Source organism: Amblyraja radiata, chromosome 31, assembly GCF_010909765.2.
Source record: "Amblyraja radiata isolate CabotCenter1 chromosome 31, sAmbRad1.1.pri, whole genome shotgun sequence".
Classification (NCBI taxonomy): domain Eukaryota; kingdom Metazoa; phylum Chordata; class Chondrichthyes; order Rajiformes; family Rajidae; genus Amblyraja; species Amblyraja radiata.
In genome coordinates, this window is record NC_045986.1 from 17,816,804 (window position 1) to 17,834,095 (window position 17,292).

Genomic DNA, 17,292 nt, shown 5'->3' on the forward strand with positions numbered 1-17,292 from the left:
CTTTTGACAAGGTCTAATGTGGAAAACTGGTTCAAAAGGTTAAAACTCAAACAGTAGGGGTGCCAGCGCCAATCCTGTTTTACAGCACTGGTCGCAGACTTCCAATCCAATACATAACTTCTACCATCACTCGACCTCCCTTTACTAAGCTAATTTTGAAGCTAATTTGCCACGCTGAGAATTCCATGGTAATACTGCTTTTGTTTTGATTGATAACTTTCTTGTAACAAGTCTTGACAACTTTCTGGTAGGTTAAAGACATGGAAATAGAAGACTTGCTCTTTTTGTTGGATCAATTCCCAATCCTGTCCATCAGCAACCAAATTGTGCCCGTACATTTCTGACGATAAAGTATTTAATGGACTTTAAAGGTTGCAATTTAAGTATAATTGCAGTGTTCATAGTTTTTGTATTTAGAAGGTTTTAAAAAATACCCATGTCCACAAATCAAGATTGTCTCAATATTTTGTAATCCCAACCTTTAGATTTGATATTTAAAAAAATCATCATCATTTTAATCTAAGTTCCTAATTGTCAGGGACAACTAGGAACTCAGATTAACATTTTGATAAACTTTCTTTTATAGTAAATCAAATAACATGGACGCTGGTGCTTACTGGTACATTAAAGATGCTGCTTTTTTTTAGTAGTTCTTCACAACAAGCACATTGCTTCACAAATGTAGCTACAGTTGCATATGAGAAATAGCATTGATAGTGTACATGACAAGATTCCTCACGCAGCAATAAGATAAATAATAAATAACCTGTTGAAGAGGTCGGAGTCAAAAGATTTTGGGGCAAGTCCCACTCTGGAAATTTGAGACTCTAGACTGACATTGGCACTCGGGCATGTGATGAGCCAGGTTTAGAAAACCCACCTAACAGTCTAATTGTAATAATTATAAGACTGAGTTTAATATCAGTCAGAGTCAGTCATCTCAGAATCTGATTGCTTCGGCCCAACATGCCCATGCCAATTGTTTTTGCCCATATGATATCTGTGTGCTTTACACGTTCTCCCTGTGTGTGGGTTTCCTCCCACATCCCAAAGACGTGCCGGTTTGTTGGTTAATTGGGCCTTGGTAAAATCCCCCCTTGTACATAGGGAGTGGGATATTGTAAGACTTATGTGACTTGATATTCGAAGTGGACGGTGGGCCGAAGGGCTTGTTTCCATGCTGTATCTCTAAATTAAACTAAACTAAAGCAACTCCAATAGACTAGCCATATCCACCCCTGCAACAGTTGCTCTCCAGGTTTATGATGACAAAATATTTCCAGAGCATAGAAATACACTTCAAGGACATTTATAACATTGTTTTGAAAAATTCTTACTTCCTGAAACATGGGAAGCCCTGGCTTGTAATCATTCAAAATGGCAAAGAAGCATCTGTGAAGACACAGAGCACTTTGGGTCTCTGCCACAGCTCGCAGAGACCGGTTGCAAACAGGAGAAGAAGTGCACACATTTATACACACATCCACCTGTCCTGTGAAGCATCATGAGCCCTACTTGTGGCAGTGTACATGGAACCTGCATGGGACTCATTGATCAACTCGGAAACCAAAGAACTGGAATGGAAGCAAGTTCTTCTTGGTCCTGACGGACTACCTCAGGAAAAGGAACGTAAATTAGTTCATTGAAAATTGTCAGCTGATCAGAGAAAGTGAGGGTGGATTGGTAAATTGGAGGTCATTCTATTTAAATCTTAAGAGGTGATTAAATCAATGAACAGGTATAAGATTTTAATTTTTCACGCGATCGCATTACCTACCCAGTGAGGCATAATAACATGTTTGTTGTTTTTTTAAAGTAGCTGTTACAAATTGTTAATCTGGCATCAGCCCTCTCACCTTGTTCCTGTACTTCTTTTTAAAGTTGTCTTAAGGGTCAATGCATGAAACACCCCATTTCCTCATTCATTCTACTGAGGAAGCAGGAAGTTCCTCAGATGAAATGCCATTTCAGCAATACTCCATGAACTCTATTGTAGTTTTGAATTTATGGAAGGACAATAGCATGCATTTCTTAGATTGGCTACCTGCCAGAAACTCATACAATATTTAGATCTTTAACTTTGTTTGACAGACTGATCTGATTACGTAATTCTAAATGGTGATGACCCCAACCTTTTATAAAGCTGAAGTATGTTTTACACCACCTTGATTGATCATATTAATGGCAGTGACAGCTGCTTAATCCTTATTTTTATGAATTTTAAGTTTGAAATTTCCACTAAAATTGAATGTAATTTTAACAGCTCACATAATTCTCTGTTCCCACACATAGCTTTTTTGAGTAAAGTTGGTCAGCAAAAACTGCAATTTACTACATTATAGTTTCCAATGACTGCATGTTGTTGCAGATTATATGCTCACCTGTTGTAACTTCAATCTATTACGAGGTAGACAAAGCCGTACTTCAAATCTCTTTCAATCTTTCAACACCAGGGGTCGCAGGTCTATTTTTCAAATTTCATTGGGAGATTCTGTAAATTATTCTCACTTTGAATGACGGATGTGTTTTGGCACATTGTAAGATTGCAACAAGATAGCCTGAAACTTTGGAAATAATATTTTAAGAGATTTTAATAAATCTGCTGTTTGTATGAAATGCATTTTGGTTACATAGAGAGCATTTTAAGGGCTTCAGAGCACGGAATTACAAAACATTTAAGTTACTTTCATGGGTTAATGTGTGACCCATTTGCAATAGCAATGTTTATCTTTTGAATGTCCTCATTTTTAAATGGTATTTTTCGATGTTGACACAATGATTGACTCCAGACAGTGACGCAAAATTAGTTTATGTGTGCAGGATTTTTAATACATTGTTTATTTCCATTAGAATATAGTTTTCATAAATATGAGGCAGGAGCCTGTTATGCAGGGTGATAATTAATACTCTCCATTTTTGCTATGACCGTAAACTGAGCAAAACAATTAATTGGAAAGATGACTAATGAATGTATAAGAATAATCTGTAGACCGTATCAACAATCTTTGGCTGTTTTATTCAAATAGTTCAGTGCTACTTAAAGGTGAATTTTAACTTTGCCACATGGTAATTTTGCACATTTATTCCCTGCTCATTAATAAACACACGTTATTTCATTCAAGGAATGAAAATTGTGCAAATTCTGTAATTAGTAAGGATCTTTTGCACCTTACTGCTTTTGACATGAGCATGGCAGGGTAAATAACCCTACCTTAAATAAAAATCTTCCATCTTGTATTCTCTGATGTCCTGTTCACTTTTACTAAACCAATTTCGATTCAATATAGTACTAACAGTGACATTTACAATCACAAACTACTTTGAGCATTAGTGATTAATGTTTTTTTTAAGTAAACGATGCCTAACAAGTTTTCAACTTTTGTGACTTTCCTAGCCATGAAGGATACTGGGTTGGTAAAGCTTCACTTCGAAGCTGGCGTCAACTAGCACTTGAACAGCTGGATGGAAAGGACGATGACTCTGATCGCACGGATGGGAAAAGCAATGGAGAAGGTCCAAACAATCTGCATGCCAAAGGTATTTTTTCAAAATAGATTTTTAAGTGAACACCCATGCGTGCAGCTATTTCATTATCATAGTTAAGTTTGTGATCACCAGAAATGAGGAAATGGTTACTTCAAAAATATAAAGTCACTTCCCTGTGGGAAACTTGTAAATAATTACAGCGTAGTAGTTACTCTTCTACAATATATTTGTATTAGTTCTAAACTCATGATGACTCAGTACAGTATCTTCAGATACTGTGGGAATTTATCCAGTCTTGACTGGGTCTGGGAGAAACGTTTGATGTTAATTAGACCCATTAAAAAAGTACGGCACTAGAACCTTTACCTATTTCAGTCATATTCTAATCTCTCTTCAGAAGTGCAAGATAATAATCTAAAAAAATATATAGCATTGTGTTTGAGCATTCCAGAAAGTAATAAGCATGAAAGTCTACCTTCGATTTTCCAGCATCTGCAGTTCCTTCATGAAGTACTAAACATGGCAAGCCTAATGTTGACACCAAAAGTGAGCTATGCATGGAGGGGACTTACAAATGCAAAACTGGCCTTCAGCTTTGCCAGGCCTGGATCCAACAGCAGCACTTGTTGAGCAGTAAGCAGGCGAAGACGATTTGGTACTAGAATGCTCCGACATGATGCTTGGAAGGTCTTAATGCTTAGAAGTTCAGAAATGCAGTGTGGTCAGAAGGAGAAGAAGTTAACCTGGCACATAGGAATCTCATGATTTTTTTTGTGGGTAGCAGAAGAACACTCCTGGTTGACAAGGATATAGAGAAATATTAAAATAACTTTCCTTCCTGATCACATGTCTGCTGGCTTACAAAGTAAGGCCATGACATTTTTAATGCAGAGATCTCATTAAAATTGCAGTGAGACTCCAGTGACCTCATCAGTGACTGAAGCATGTACTTGAAAAAGGACCTTTTGCAAAGCACAATATCTAGAATAACTCAGCAGGTCATGCAGCATCTCAAGAGGACATAGATGGATGACATTTTGGTTGGATTTTCTTTTTCAGACCAACCCGAAAAGTTGTAGGAAGGAACTGCAAATGCTGGTTTACACCAAAGATAGACACAAAATGCTGGAGTAGCGGGACAGGCAGCATTTCTGGATACAAGGACGTAGAGATGCTGCCTATCCCGCTGCCTGGTTCAGTGAGTTACCCAAGCATTTTGTGTTTTGCTTACGATTCCAGCATCTTCAGTTCCTTGTTTTTCTGTGCTACCATTTCCACTGAACGAGTAGAGTTAAAATCTATCCATACAATTGAAGTGCATTAAAATATTGATTTAGAATTCAAAGTATCTCTTTCACTTTAGATAGAAAGCAAATAATATGACCAACCTTCCATCTTCATAGATTCCTTGTTCCCACAGTTGCTGAGTCAATTTAATCAACTATATTCCATGGCTGCAACTGATATCACAAATTCTCACAAATTAGATTTTGCAGGTGACAATAAACAATATCACATGTACTTGTATAAATCAGTCCAGACCTAGATGAGCAAACCCAGGTTCATAAGTTCATAAATGATAGGAGCAAAACTAGGCCATTCGGCCTATCAAGTCTACTCCGCCATTCAATCATGGCTGATCTATCTTTCCCTCTTAAGCCCATTCTCCTTGCCTTCTCCCCATAACCCCTGACACCCCTGAGAACATTTTTTTTTCAGCTTTTCAGTACTTTGGATTACATATATTGGGTTAATGTGCTTTTATAGGGCAGTATTTATTGTAATAAGGAAAAACTTTTCCACCAACATTATACATTACAATTTTGGGTAACTGTTAATAAACAAGTTCTAAAACCAATGTAAAGTCCTGCCTCTGATCAGTATTGTTCAGTATTGGTGCAACTCCTGTAAATAGTATTGTTGCATCTGAAATCTGGCATTTTTCACAGCTCGGCTAATAGCTTCCCAATGCTGTGATAAATGTCATTTAAAAAAACCTGCAGATGTTAGATAATTGTTGATTAGGCAGCAACTGTGGAAGGAGAAACAGAGTTAACGTTGCAGGAAAACTTTAACTTAAATAGTTTGTTTTGAAACTTAGCTTGTTGGTTCACCTGCACCACATTTTAGATTGTTCATCATGGGTTATACTGTTTAAGTAAGCATTTAAGCTACACTCTTAACCTAACTTTCATATACACTTGTATTTAGTATATTTGACATTTTTGTTGTGTACCTTGAGAGGAACTCTTTAGCGTTGTATTCTTGTATCCACATTTAATGTAATTTGTTCAAGGAGATGATGAAATGACGGGAGAGAAAGAAGAAGGTGAAGACTTGAATTTCAATGAAGACCTTGTCTGTCCGCATGGTAGGTGGAATGTGTTAAATGAAGTGAAATTCTTGTAATTCTTTTGAATTTAGGAGCAAGGAGGTTCTACTGCAGTTGTCCAGGGTCCTGATGAGACCGCACCTGGAGATTGTGTGCAATTTTCTGTCTCCTAATTTGAGGAAGGACATTATTGCTGTTGAGGGTGTGTAGCGTGGGTTCGCCAGGTTAATTCCCGGGATGGCGGGACTGACGTATGATGAAAAAATGGGTCGACTGGGCTTGTATTTGCTGGAATTTAGAAGGATGAGAGGGGATCTTATAGAAACTTATAAGATGCTTAGAGGATTAGACAAGGTAGATGAAGAAAAAATGATCCCGATGTTGTGGGAGTCCAGAACCTGGGATCACAGTTTAAGAATTAGGGGTAGGCCATTTTGGACTGAAATGAGGAAAAACCTTTTCACCCAGAGAGTTGTGAATCTGTGGAATTCCATGCCACTGAAGGCTGTGGAGGGTATTTTCACTGGATGTTTTCAAGAGAGAGTTAGATTCAGCTCTTATAGATATGGGGAAAATGCCAGAACAGGGTACTGATTTTGGACGATCAGCCATGATCATATTGAATGGCGGTGCTGGCTCAAAGGGTACCCTTTTCTATGTTTTTAAACCGGTGCATCTGGAGGAAACCCACACAGTCACAAGAAGAATGTGTAAACTCCAAAGACACAGAACCTGTAGTCAGAGTCAAACCCGGCTTTCTGACGCTGTCAGGCAGCAACTATAACTCTGTGCCACCGTGCTGCCCTTTAATCTTCATGCACATCAATATATGTACATTAAAAACAAGCAGATAACCAGGGAGTAGATAGGATTAGATAGGTAAAAGAGGGAATGTATGCTAGAATCAGAGGATGCACGTGAGGTACTTTGCAATGATATTCAGCAAGGAGAAGGGCATGGATAATAATGGATAATAATCTGAAGAAGGGTCTCGACCCGAAACGTTACCTATTTCCTTCGTTCCATTGATGCTGCCTCACCCGCTGAGTTTCTCCAGCATTTTTTTCTACCTATGGATAATAATGAGATCAGTGTGGTGTATACTAATATGCTAGGGCAATTTCAGATCAAGATGGCATCTCGTTGGAGGTGAAGACAATTAAGGGGGATAAATCCTCTGGGGGATCTATCCAAGGTTATTAAAAAAGGCCACAGAGGAGAATGCAAGGGCCTTTTTGAAGATAACTGTATCCTCCAGTCATTGACGAGGTTCCAGAAGACTGAAGAGTAACCAATATTGTTCCTTTGTTTTGGAAAGGATGCAAACATAATCCTGGAAATGATAGGATGGTGATCTATTGGAGCGGATGGAAAGGCCAGAGTGGTTATTTGTACAAATCCTTGAAGACGACTGGGGAGGCTGATAAATGTGAGGTTATCCATTTTGGTGGCAAAAACAGGAAAGCAGACTATTATCTAAATGGTGGCCGACTAGGAAAAGGGGAGATGCAGCGAGACCTGGGTGTCATGGTACACCAGTCATTGAAAGTGGGCATGCAGGTGCAGCAGGCAGTGAAGAAAGTGAATGGTATGTTAGCTTTCATAGCAAAAGGATTTGAGTATAGGAGCAGGGAGGTTCTACTGCAGTTGTACAGGGTCTTGGTGAGACCACACCTGGAGTATTGCGTACAGTTTTGGTCTCCAAATCTGAGGAAGGACATTATTGCCATAGAGGGAGTGCAGAGAAGGTTCACCAGACTGATTCCTGGGATGTCAGGACTGTCTTATGAAGAAAGGCTGGATAGACTTGGTTTATACTCTCTAGAATTTAGGAGATTGAGAGGGGATCTTATAGAAACTTACAAAATTCTTAAGGGGTTGGACAGGCAAGATGCAGGAAGATTGCTCCCGATGTTGGGGAAGTCCAGGACAAGGGGTCACAGCTTAAGGATAAGGGGGAAATCCTTTAAAACCGAGATGAGAAGAACTTTTTTCACACAGAGAGTGGTGAATCTCTGGAACTCCCTGCCACAGAGGGTAGTCGAGGCCAGTTCATTGGCTATATTTAAGAGGGAGTTAGATGTGGCCCTTGTGGCTAAGGGGATCAGAGGGTATGGAGAGAAGGCAGGTACGGGATACTGAGTTGGATGATCAGCCATGATCATATTGAATGGCGGTGCAGGCTCGAAGGGCCGAATGGCCTACTCCTGCACCTAATTTCTATGTTTCTATACAGTGATTGAAAAACACTTGAGATCATTTTGGTTTGCAGCAGTGCGGGATATGAAAGAAAAGAGAACCAGGAATAGCTAATGGTAAACCAGCCAATAGATAGAAAGTGGAGAACTTTATCAGAATATTACTGTGGCCTAAGAACTTCAATTTGAAGTACTTGGAAAAAATAGGGCTGTTCTCCTTGGAGCAGAGAAGGTTAAAAGGTATGTTTTCAAGATAGAGGGGTTTTGGTATGGTAGAACGGGTAAAGTTGTTCTTTCATAGATTTAAATACCATTAGTAAATGATCTAATTGAGTTGATATTTTAGGCAGCTAATGGGAGCTGATAATAATGTTGCATTATGAAATGGATGGCAGCAAGTGGTTGATAATGGGTTAGGGATAATAAGGAATGGTGTGAGGATAGGCATTTATAGAGACTACTTTATAGAGACAACGTGGATGCGATTTGATGAATGATCACCATCTGTGTTTTGAAAGAATTGAGTAACAAAGGAGGCGGCCATTCGGCCTGAGTAGTTTCCATTTTTCTTTGTTGGAGGTCACATTGGAGCAAGTTTCTTCCTTCTCATATAAAAACCTGCATTTTGTTGTAGTTTTCAATTTTAGTTCAAAAAGTAATTCTAGGCTAAAGTGGATATATAATTGTTTAGAATCGACCATTATTACTTTAGTGAATACGAATCAGTCTGTTGAAACTAGTGAAACATCAAGTCATTTTCTGGCATGACATTCCCAAAAATTCATTTCATCCACTAAAAGAGAGGTCTGAAGTGCTGATATGCTGCTATTAATTTGTAAATGTCAATGGTTAGTTTGTGCCATTAAAACTTGATGATGAAGTGTGATGAGTGACTTGGCAATGGTAATGTCACTCAGTGTCAATGGGGGATGGTTAGATGCTCTCTACTGTTTTATACTGGTGTGATAGAATATTGCAAGCCATTTATAAGTCAGAGCCGGATTGTTATCCGTATCATGGATGCAGATTCAGACTGCTCCATGTCTGAAGAGTTGAGAGCGAAATAGAATTGTCCACACATATCCTTGCTTCTCATCTTGCGGTCAGTGTTGAAACAGCAGAAGAAGCATGGGCCTATGTAATCCATCGAGGAACCCCTGCAGCAGTGTCCTAGGATAGAAATGACTGGGCTACGAGCATACAAGTAAGATTCCAAGTGTGGCACCACAGAGCAAAGTATTTATCTTTGATTCCCGCTGACCATTTCACCAGTCTTAGTATCTCACACTATTAAAGAGTTTATTTCATGAGAAAGTAACTTTCGCTCCAGCTTGTTTGGACCAAATCCTGGGAGAAATTTGGAGTTTATTGTCCCATGGTGACATCCATTCTATTTTCAAGCACCCATCAGGTAGCTGCTTTGATCTGTTTTTAATCAGATGAAGATTGTAGTTGCAGGCATGTCATGCAATCATATCAATAATGCTTCTAATGTGATTAGGGAAACGGTGAAGAAGTTCCATGTTGCACTTTGGAATATCTGAATGATCGGTGAAACATTTGTGTTTGCTATTTAACAGAATGAACAGAACGATTGAATAATTTACACTTTTTTTTCAACAGGTGACTTATGTATATCTGAAACTGAAAGAAGACTTGTTTCTGATGAAACATGGCATAGACTAAAGGCGTATTTCCCCAAATCACCCGCGTTCATACATTATCATTCACCATGTGTCCAGTGTCAGGTAACAGCAGTTTTTTTTAAACTTCACTCCAATTATAAAAAAATAATATTGTATAAGTATTTCTTTACATAGAAACATAGGAAATAGGTACAGGAGTAAGCCATTCGGCTCTTCGAGCCAGTACCACCATTCAATATGATCATAGCTGAACATCCAAAATCAGCACCCCGTTCCTGCTTTCTCCCCATATCCCTTGAATACATCCAGTGAATTGGCCTCCACTGCCTTCTGTGGCAGAGAATTCCACAGATTCACAACTCTCTGGGTGAAAATCTTTTTCCCCATCACAGTCCATTCGGAGGCCATTCGGCCCTTCGAGCCAGCACCGCTTAATTAAACAGTGACCTCTGGTTCTGGACTCACTCAACATCGGGAAAAATTTTCTTGCATCTTCCCTGTCCAATCCCGTAAGAATTTTATATGTTTCTATAAGATCCCCTCTCATCCTAAATTCCAGTGAAAATAAGGCCAGTCGATCCATCATAGGTTAGTCCCGCCATCCTGGGAATTAACCTGGTGAATCTACGCTGCACTCCTCAATAGCAAGAATGTCCTTCCTCAAATTAGGAGACCATCTTTCTTGCACAGCAAGATGAATGCTGGAGTAGAGCAAAAAATTCATGATTTAACAGCGTTATTATAGAATTGAAAAATTGTCTTTAATTGAAGATGATAATGACTCACCCGAATCGTACAGCACGAAAATAGTCAGTTTGCCCAAATTTGTCCATGCCACTCAGGTGCCCCATCTAAGCTAGTCCCATTTACCTGCATTTGCCCATATCCCTGTTAATCTTTGCTATCCATTTATATGTCCAAATGTCGTTTAAATGTTGTTGTTGGATTTCTCTCTGCCAACTTGTTTCATATACACATTATTCTCTGTGTGAAAAAGATGCCTCTCAGGTTCCTTTAGCCCCTCACATTCCTTTCCCTTCTCACCTTAAACCTGTTGCCTCCAGTTCTCTACTCCCTTAGCCCGGGGAAAAACGCTGCATTCACCCTGTCTATTCACCTCAAGATTTTCTATAACTCCAGAAGATTGCCCCTCGACCCTCCTGTGTTCCAAGGAATAAAGGAATGAATGTCTTGCCCTGGTTTAACTTCTCATAATGCAACACCTCGTCCTTATCTGAATTCAACTCCATTTGCCATTCCTCGGTCCACTAGCCCAGTTGATCAAGATCTCTCAGTAAATCTTGATAACCGTCTTCACTGGACGAACGATCAGTGATGTCATCTCAGACTACTGCTGTGATGTTTTTATTCAATCCATGCCCTCCGGAGATACTGCATCACGCTGAGTTAAGCATTTTGCGTCTTTTTTTATAAACCAGTTTCGGAAGTTTCTTGTGTCTCCAAGCAACTCATTTTTTGCCCCCACTTCTATCTCGCTTGTAGCACCTGTACCATGAAACATTTAAGCTGCCAGTCCTGTTCCTCCCTTGACTGTTTCCACATCGTTTTGGATCAGAAAATGTGAAATCCTAACTTCTGATCCCAACACTCACTGCATTCCTCTGACCCCCAGATTCCTGCCCTCTGTTGAAGGGGTCCAGCATATAATCAGAACATTGGTATGGAAGTCCTGATTCTTTACCACCCTTCCACCTACGGCATTCCTGGTATGGGAGTATCCTAATGTCTCAGCTCTCACCAAAGCCTCGCACAAGGATGCCACACTCCCAGCCCTGCTATTGCATTCCTGACTTACACGACCACCCGGCTGCTAATGTGTTTATCCCACATCAAGCCCTTGAATGCTCTATATTAAGTCTCTCCTCTTCTGAAGAAAAATACCTCCCCATGTGGTTCGATCTTGTATGTTTTCAGAACTGCAAAACTATACCCATCACTTCCTTTGCCTCTATAATGACAGATTGTTGTGTGCCTGGCCTATGTCCAGGATTGCTGCCCCAGTCATCACACACCACACTTTTTCTAGGACTGCACAAAATAACTATCCACTACCAGGTGGACAACAATGGAGTTTGAGCAGTGAGTCAAACCTTGCAATCTCTATATCTCATGTTTCCCTTTCCCCTGACTCTCAGCCTGAATAAGGGTCTCGACCCGAAACGTCACTGATTCCTTTTCTCCAGAGATGGTGTCTGACCCGTTGAGTTACTCCAGCTTTTTGTGTCTATTCTCACAATACTTTAACTGCAGCCACCGTGTAAGGCATTTCAAGTGTCTCAATTTCTCTATGGGTCAAGGAAATTAAATCAATATAGATTTATTCTTTTAAGTTAAAATAAACTTTTCAGCATTGAATAGCAGATAACTAAGACACTGAAAAATAAGTTAAATAAATGCAAGTGCTTAACAACTTCTACTGTATTGTAATCCCGCACAAAGTCAATTGAATGGAATCACCATTCCTATGCCTGTCTCCCCTTAAAAATAGCAGCCCAAATGCAAAATAGCCAGACATCAGTGTGGACTGATCACACCTCTTCATTTTCCTGAAGATTGCTGCCTGTCAGTAAACTGTTTAGGGTGGCACAAAGGCGCAGCGGTAGAGTTGATGTCTTTCAGCGCTTGCGGCGCCGGAGACCCAGGTTTGATCCCGACTGCGGGTGCTGTTTGTACGTTCTCTCCGAGATCTTCGGATTCCTCCCACACTCCAAAGACATACAGGTTGTATGTTCATTGGCTTGGTATAAGTATAAATTGTCCCTTGTGTGTGTAGGATAGCATTAATATGCTGAGATCGCTGATCAGTGCGGACTCGGTGGGTGGAAGGGCTTGTTTCCACGCTGCATCTCTAAACTAAACTAAGAAGAATCCCAATAAATTAATAAAGTAAGTAATAAAGTAAAATATCAGCAATGAAAGCCAGATAATGCCAGTTGAACTGTGGCAGGAATCCCCATGATGGGAACTTAGCACTGTGACAGTCCCAGTAATATCATAGCACAATGACTGACAAGCTTGCTACAATACCTATGCATGCACAGCCACAAACTATATGAGTTTACATGCATGCAATAAGAACATTCTGATGGCACAGACTTAATGAACCTTGTTCTGAGTATCCCACCTACATGAAATAGTATTTACCTTGTAAATATGATTGTAACATCATCTTTGTAACATGATCTATTGTTTAGGATAATGCAAGTTCATCCACCCTCAGTTTAGAATATCTCAAAATTAAATTTTAGTTTGTATCGTGTGTTCCTGTCTCTTTTGCCAGCAAAAGCTACTTCCTTTAGACTTTAAAGCCAAATGCTTCATAATTTTGAATACCCCTAATAAATATTTTCTGAATCTTATTTGCAGAATGGAAAATAAATGTATATTCTCCAATCTCTGTACGTAATTAAAAATCCTCGTCCCTGATGTCTGACAAATGTTCTCTGCCCCTTCTCTAAGGCGTGGATATCCTTTATTGAGCATACTGAGGCCTAACCAGTAATTTATGAAGGCCTGTCAGCTCTGCTTTGAAAACTCTAAACCTCCACTCACCCACCCAGTTCTGAGGAAGGATTGTTGGCCTAAATGTTGATTAGGGTTGTAGCTAGTTAACCGGTTAGATTCTTCTTGCATTTCTGTTTTTGTTTACAAAAGCCAAGTCTAACAGCAAATGTTTTTTTTTGTTTTTTGGAAAAGGTGTTAGAAAAGGAAGGTGAGGAGAACGAGACGCTGAGCAAAATGATGGCAAATGAGCAGAAATCAGCACTTCTGTGTCTTTTTCAAGATAAAAATAGACCTCTCCTCATCAAGTGGCCTGAGGTGAGATTTTCTTATGCTTTTGCTGCATCTGGCATGTGAAATATTGGTGCATATCTTAATTGTAGTTGTCCAATTGCTTATCAGTAATAGAAAAGTTAAATGGACTCATTTTTTCCTTCTAGTAGAAGGATTGGTTTATTGGTTTATAATTTTTGTTGTTTACCTAGTTACAGTGGAAAAACTACATTTTGTGCCCTATCCAGGCAAATCATACCATGCAGAAGTACATCAAAGTAGTGCAAGAGATGAAGAGAAACAGCATGCAGGATATAGTATTACAGCTACAGAGGAAGTGCAGATAAAAGACAAGTGCAAGGGCAAGAATGAGGTTGATTGGGAGATCAGTAATTCATCTTTAGCATGTGAGGGAACTATTCATGTCTGGTAATAGTGATGAAGAAGCTGTTCTTGAATCTGGTGGTATATACTTTCCAATGGGAGAGAGGACAAGAAATAATTACTGTTGTGATTGATTCTTGATTATGTTGGCTGCTTTGAGGCAGCATGAATGTATAGACAGGATAGATGTGAGAGAGGGAGACTGGTTTGCATGGTCGACTGGGCTGTGTTCAAAAGTCTGCAATTTCTTGCAGTCTTGGGCAGTTCAGTTGCCATTCCAAACTCTGATGCATACGGAAGGAGTTTAGTGAGAGGCTGAGTATGCAATCTTGTGGGGAACTGGTGTTGAGAATTATCGTGGAGAAGATGGTGCTGCCTCGATTTATTGATTGCATTCTGTGGGTCAGAAAGTCGAGGTTCCAGATGCAGAGGGGAACGCTGCATCATAAGTCCAGAAATTTGGAGATGATTGGTTCGAATTATGGTGTTCTATAGTCAATAAGTGGGTGAATGTCATAGATGGCCTTGTTATCGAGATGGTAGACATAAAATGCTGGAGTAACTCAGAAGGTCAGGCAGCATCTCTGGAGAGAAGGAATGGGTGACGTTTTGGGAGATGTTTCAGTGATGAGTACAGATATAAATTGCAGTGGATGAAGGTTATCTGGGGGGCTGGATCAGCCTCACAAAGCACTTCATGATGATTGTTGTGAAAGCTGATAACAAACATTGTAATAACTAGAGCCAGGATTTTGCCATAAATGCCATGTGCCTTTTCATGCCTTTTTTGATGATTTCACCAGGATAATGCCTTTTTCACAATCGAGTGCCTAAATCAGCCTTTTTTTGCCGTTTTGCTCAAAGGTCGTGCTATTTTCTCTAGTTGTACCGTGATTTCTTGGATCTTGGAAACTTTATTGTCATTCAGACCTTTCGGTCTGAACGAAATGTTGTTGCCTCGCAGTCATACATATAATAAAGTAACAAACCACACAATAAACACAAATTTAACATCCACCACAGTGAGTTCACCAGACACCTCCTCACTGTGATGGAAGGCAAAAATCTTAAGTCTTTGTCTCTTCCCTCCTTGTTCTCCCTCTGCGCTGAGGCGATCCAGGCCTCCAATGTTGTGACCCCCACCGGGTGATGGTGCTTTAGTCGCGCGTCTCAACCGTGCTTTGCGAACGGGCCGGTTCAATCTCCGCGGCCCGGGGTGATCGAAGCTGCCGCCCTCCAGTCCAGTGGAAGAAGCTGTTGCTGCGGGAGCTCCAGAAAAACAGGTCACCAACCTGTGACCTGCAAGCTCCCAACGATGTCGTCTACTGGGCCCGCGGCCGAACCTCCGGTCGGGTCGCTGCCGCCGTCAATTTAAATGACGTTTTCTATGTTAACACATTAATATTAATGTTATTATTAACGTGTTAACATAGTATAGCTTACAAGAAAATTTCCACCACCGGGGCGAAACCGGGGGCGCCACTGTCGGTCATTCATTCGTTCATGCCGCTGCCTGCTGGTTCAGCCTTCTCCAAGATCTATTTAAGAAAGAACTGCAGATGCTGGAAAAATTGTAGGTAGACAAAAAATGCTGGAGAAACTCAGCAGGTGAGGCAGCATCTATGGAGAGAAGGAATAGGCGACGTGTCTGGTCGAGACCCTTCTTCAGACTGATGTGGGGGGGGGGGTTGGGAAAAAGAAAGGAAGAGGCAGAGACAGTAGGCTAGAAGGAGAGCTGGAAAGGGTGAGGGGGAGGAGGGAGAAGACAAGGGCTTTCTAAAATTAGAGAAGTCAATGTTGATATCGCTGGGGTGTAGACTCCACAAGCGAAATACCCAAGCTTGTCTCCTCACTACATTTACTGATGGCTCCAGTCACAGATCTGAGTTTTCTAGTGGTCTGTGCTAGGCATTCATTGATGCTGGAATTCCATTTGGAAATTGGAAAACAAATCTCTCAGAGTTTTTTTAGAGAAATACACAGAGGAACATATACCAAGCGAGTCATAATTACGGAAAAATTATGTTGACATCAACTTCAACATTGTTGTGCAGAAAATTAGAGTTGAAGTTGCATGCAACATAATATGGATTTCAATAGATGAAACAACCGATGTTGTGAGGAGATATGTTGCCAATGTGGTCATCGGTACACTGGTGGCAGGACAACCATCAAAGGAGTATTTGTTGACATTGGAAGTATTGGAGAAGTCAAACAGCTCAACTATTAGTCTGAAGAAGGGTTTCGGCCCGAAACGTCGCCTATTTCCTTCGCTCCATAGATGCTGCTGCACCCGCTGAGTTTCCCCAGCAATTTTGTGTACCTTCAACTATCACTCAGTTGTTTACATCTTCACTTGCTGATCTTTGGCCAGAAGATATAAAACACGAGAATGTTTTTCTGTTTGTGACTGATGCAGCACCGAACATGGAAAAAGCTGCTCGTGCTCTTAAAGTTTTATTCCCCCAAAATGTTGCATTTGACATGCTTAGCTCAAGGACTTCATAGAATTGTCAAGCACATACATAGTTTGTTTCCAAATGTCGATCGCCTAGTTTCCAATGTCAAGAAAATCTTCCTCAAAGCATGTTCAAGGAAATGGCACCCGAGATTCCGCTACCTCCTCAGCCCGTTTTGACTAGGTGGGGTACATGGCTCTCTGCTGTACTCTACTATGCTGCAAATTTCAAAAACATAAAATAATTCGTCAACTGTTTTGAAGAAGAATCTGCTGCAGTCAGAATCGTCAGTGAAATCATGCAGAAAAAGTTCCTCCACCGCAATCTTGTGTTTATTGCTTCCAATTTTGCAAACTTCCCACAAGCTATCACTTCCCTTGAGAAATGTGGCAAAACATTAGTGAATAACTTGCAGGTTTTCAACAAAGTAACTGACGATATCCGTATAATTCCTGACGATGTAGGTAAAGATATACAAGGAAAATATGAGAGAGTGATTTTAGCTAACAAAGATCTTGAAGAAATACAAAACATAGCTAAAGTTCTCAAAGGTAGTTGTAATTCACAAGATAGCGACATGAATATGGAGTCTGTAGCTTGTTTTGGGTATGCACCAGTGACCTCAGCTGAGGTAGAAATTAGTTTTTCACAACTGAAGCATATTCTGTCTGAGAGGCGGCATAATTTAACACCAGATAATTTGAAAAAATTGCTTGTAATTATGTGCAACCAGGCAACTTTGGTCATTTAATGTAGAATACCTTTATATTATCATTTTTAACCATATTTTGAGGGTGGAAATAAATGCCTTTTTATGCCTTTTTTTGTCATTGTGTCTTTTTCATGCCTTTTTTGCAATTTTATTATGCCTTTTTGCCTGCCTATTTCAGAGTTTTTTAGCACCTAAACATCCTGGCTCTAGTAATAACAGAATTTATATGAACTTTATCATTCTAGTCACTAGGTGTTGTAGTATAGATCAAGTTTAAAGT

General features: G+C 40.1%; 1 protein-coding gene across 8 annotated transcripts in view; it reads left to right on the forward strand.

Moving 5' to 3' along the window:
- The window catches only part of usp48 (ubiquitin specific peptidase 48), a 95,497-nt gene that overhangs the window by 53,382 nt on the left and 24,823 nt on the right, over positions 1 to 17,292 (forward strand). For 5 of the 8 annotated variants that reach the window (XM_033047950.1, XM_033047951.1, XM_033047956.1 and 2 more), the window contains exons 14-17: positions 3,395 to 3,537; positions 5,783 to 5,857; positions 9,640 to 9,764; positions 13,380 to 13,502. In XM_033047950.1, the coding sequence (XP_032903841.1) occupies positions 3,395 to 3,537; positions 5,783 to 5,857; positions 9,640 to 9,764; positions 13,380 to 13,502 (466 nt within the window). The remainder of the gene's footprint in view (positions 1 to 3,394; positions 3,538 to 5,782; positions 5,858 to 9,639; positions 9,765 to 13,379; positions 13,503 to 17,292) is intronic. The other 3 variants (XM_033047952.1, XM_033047957.1, XM_033047958.1) reach the window with 1 other exon arrangement.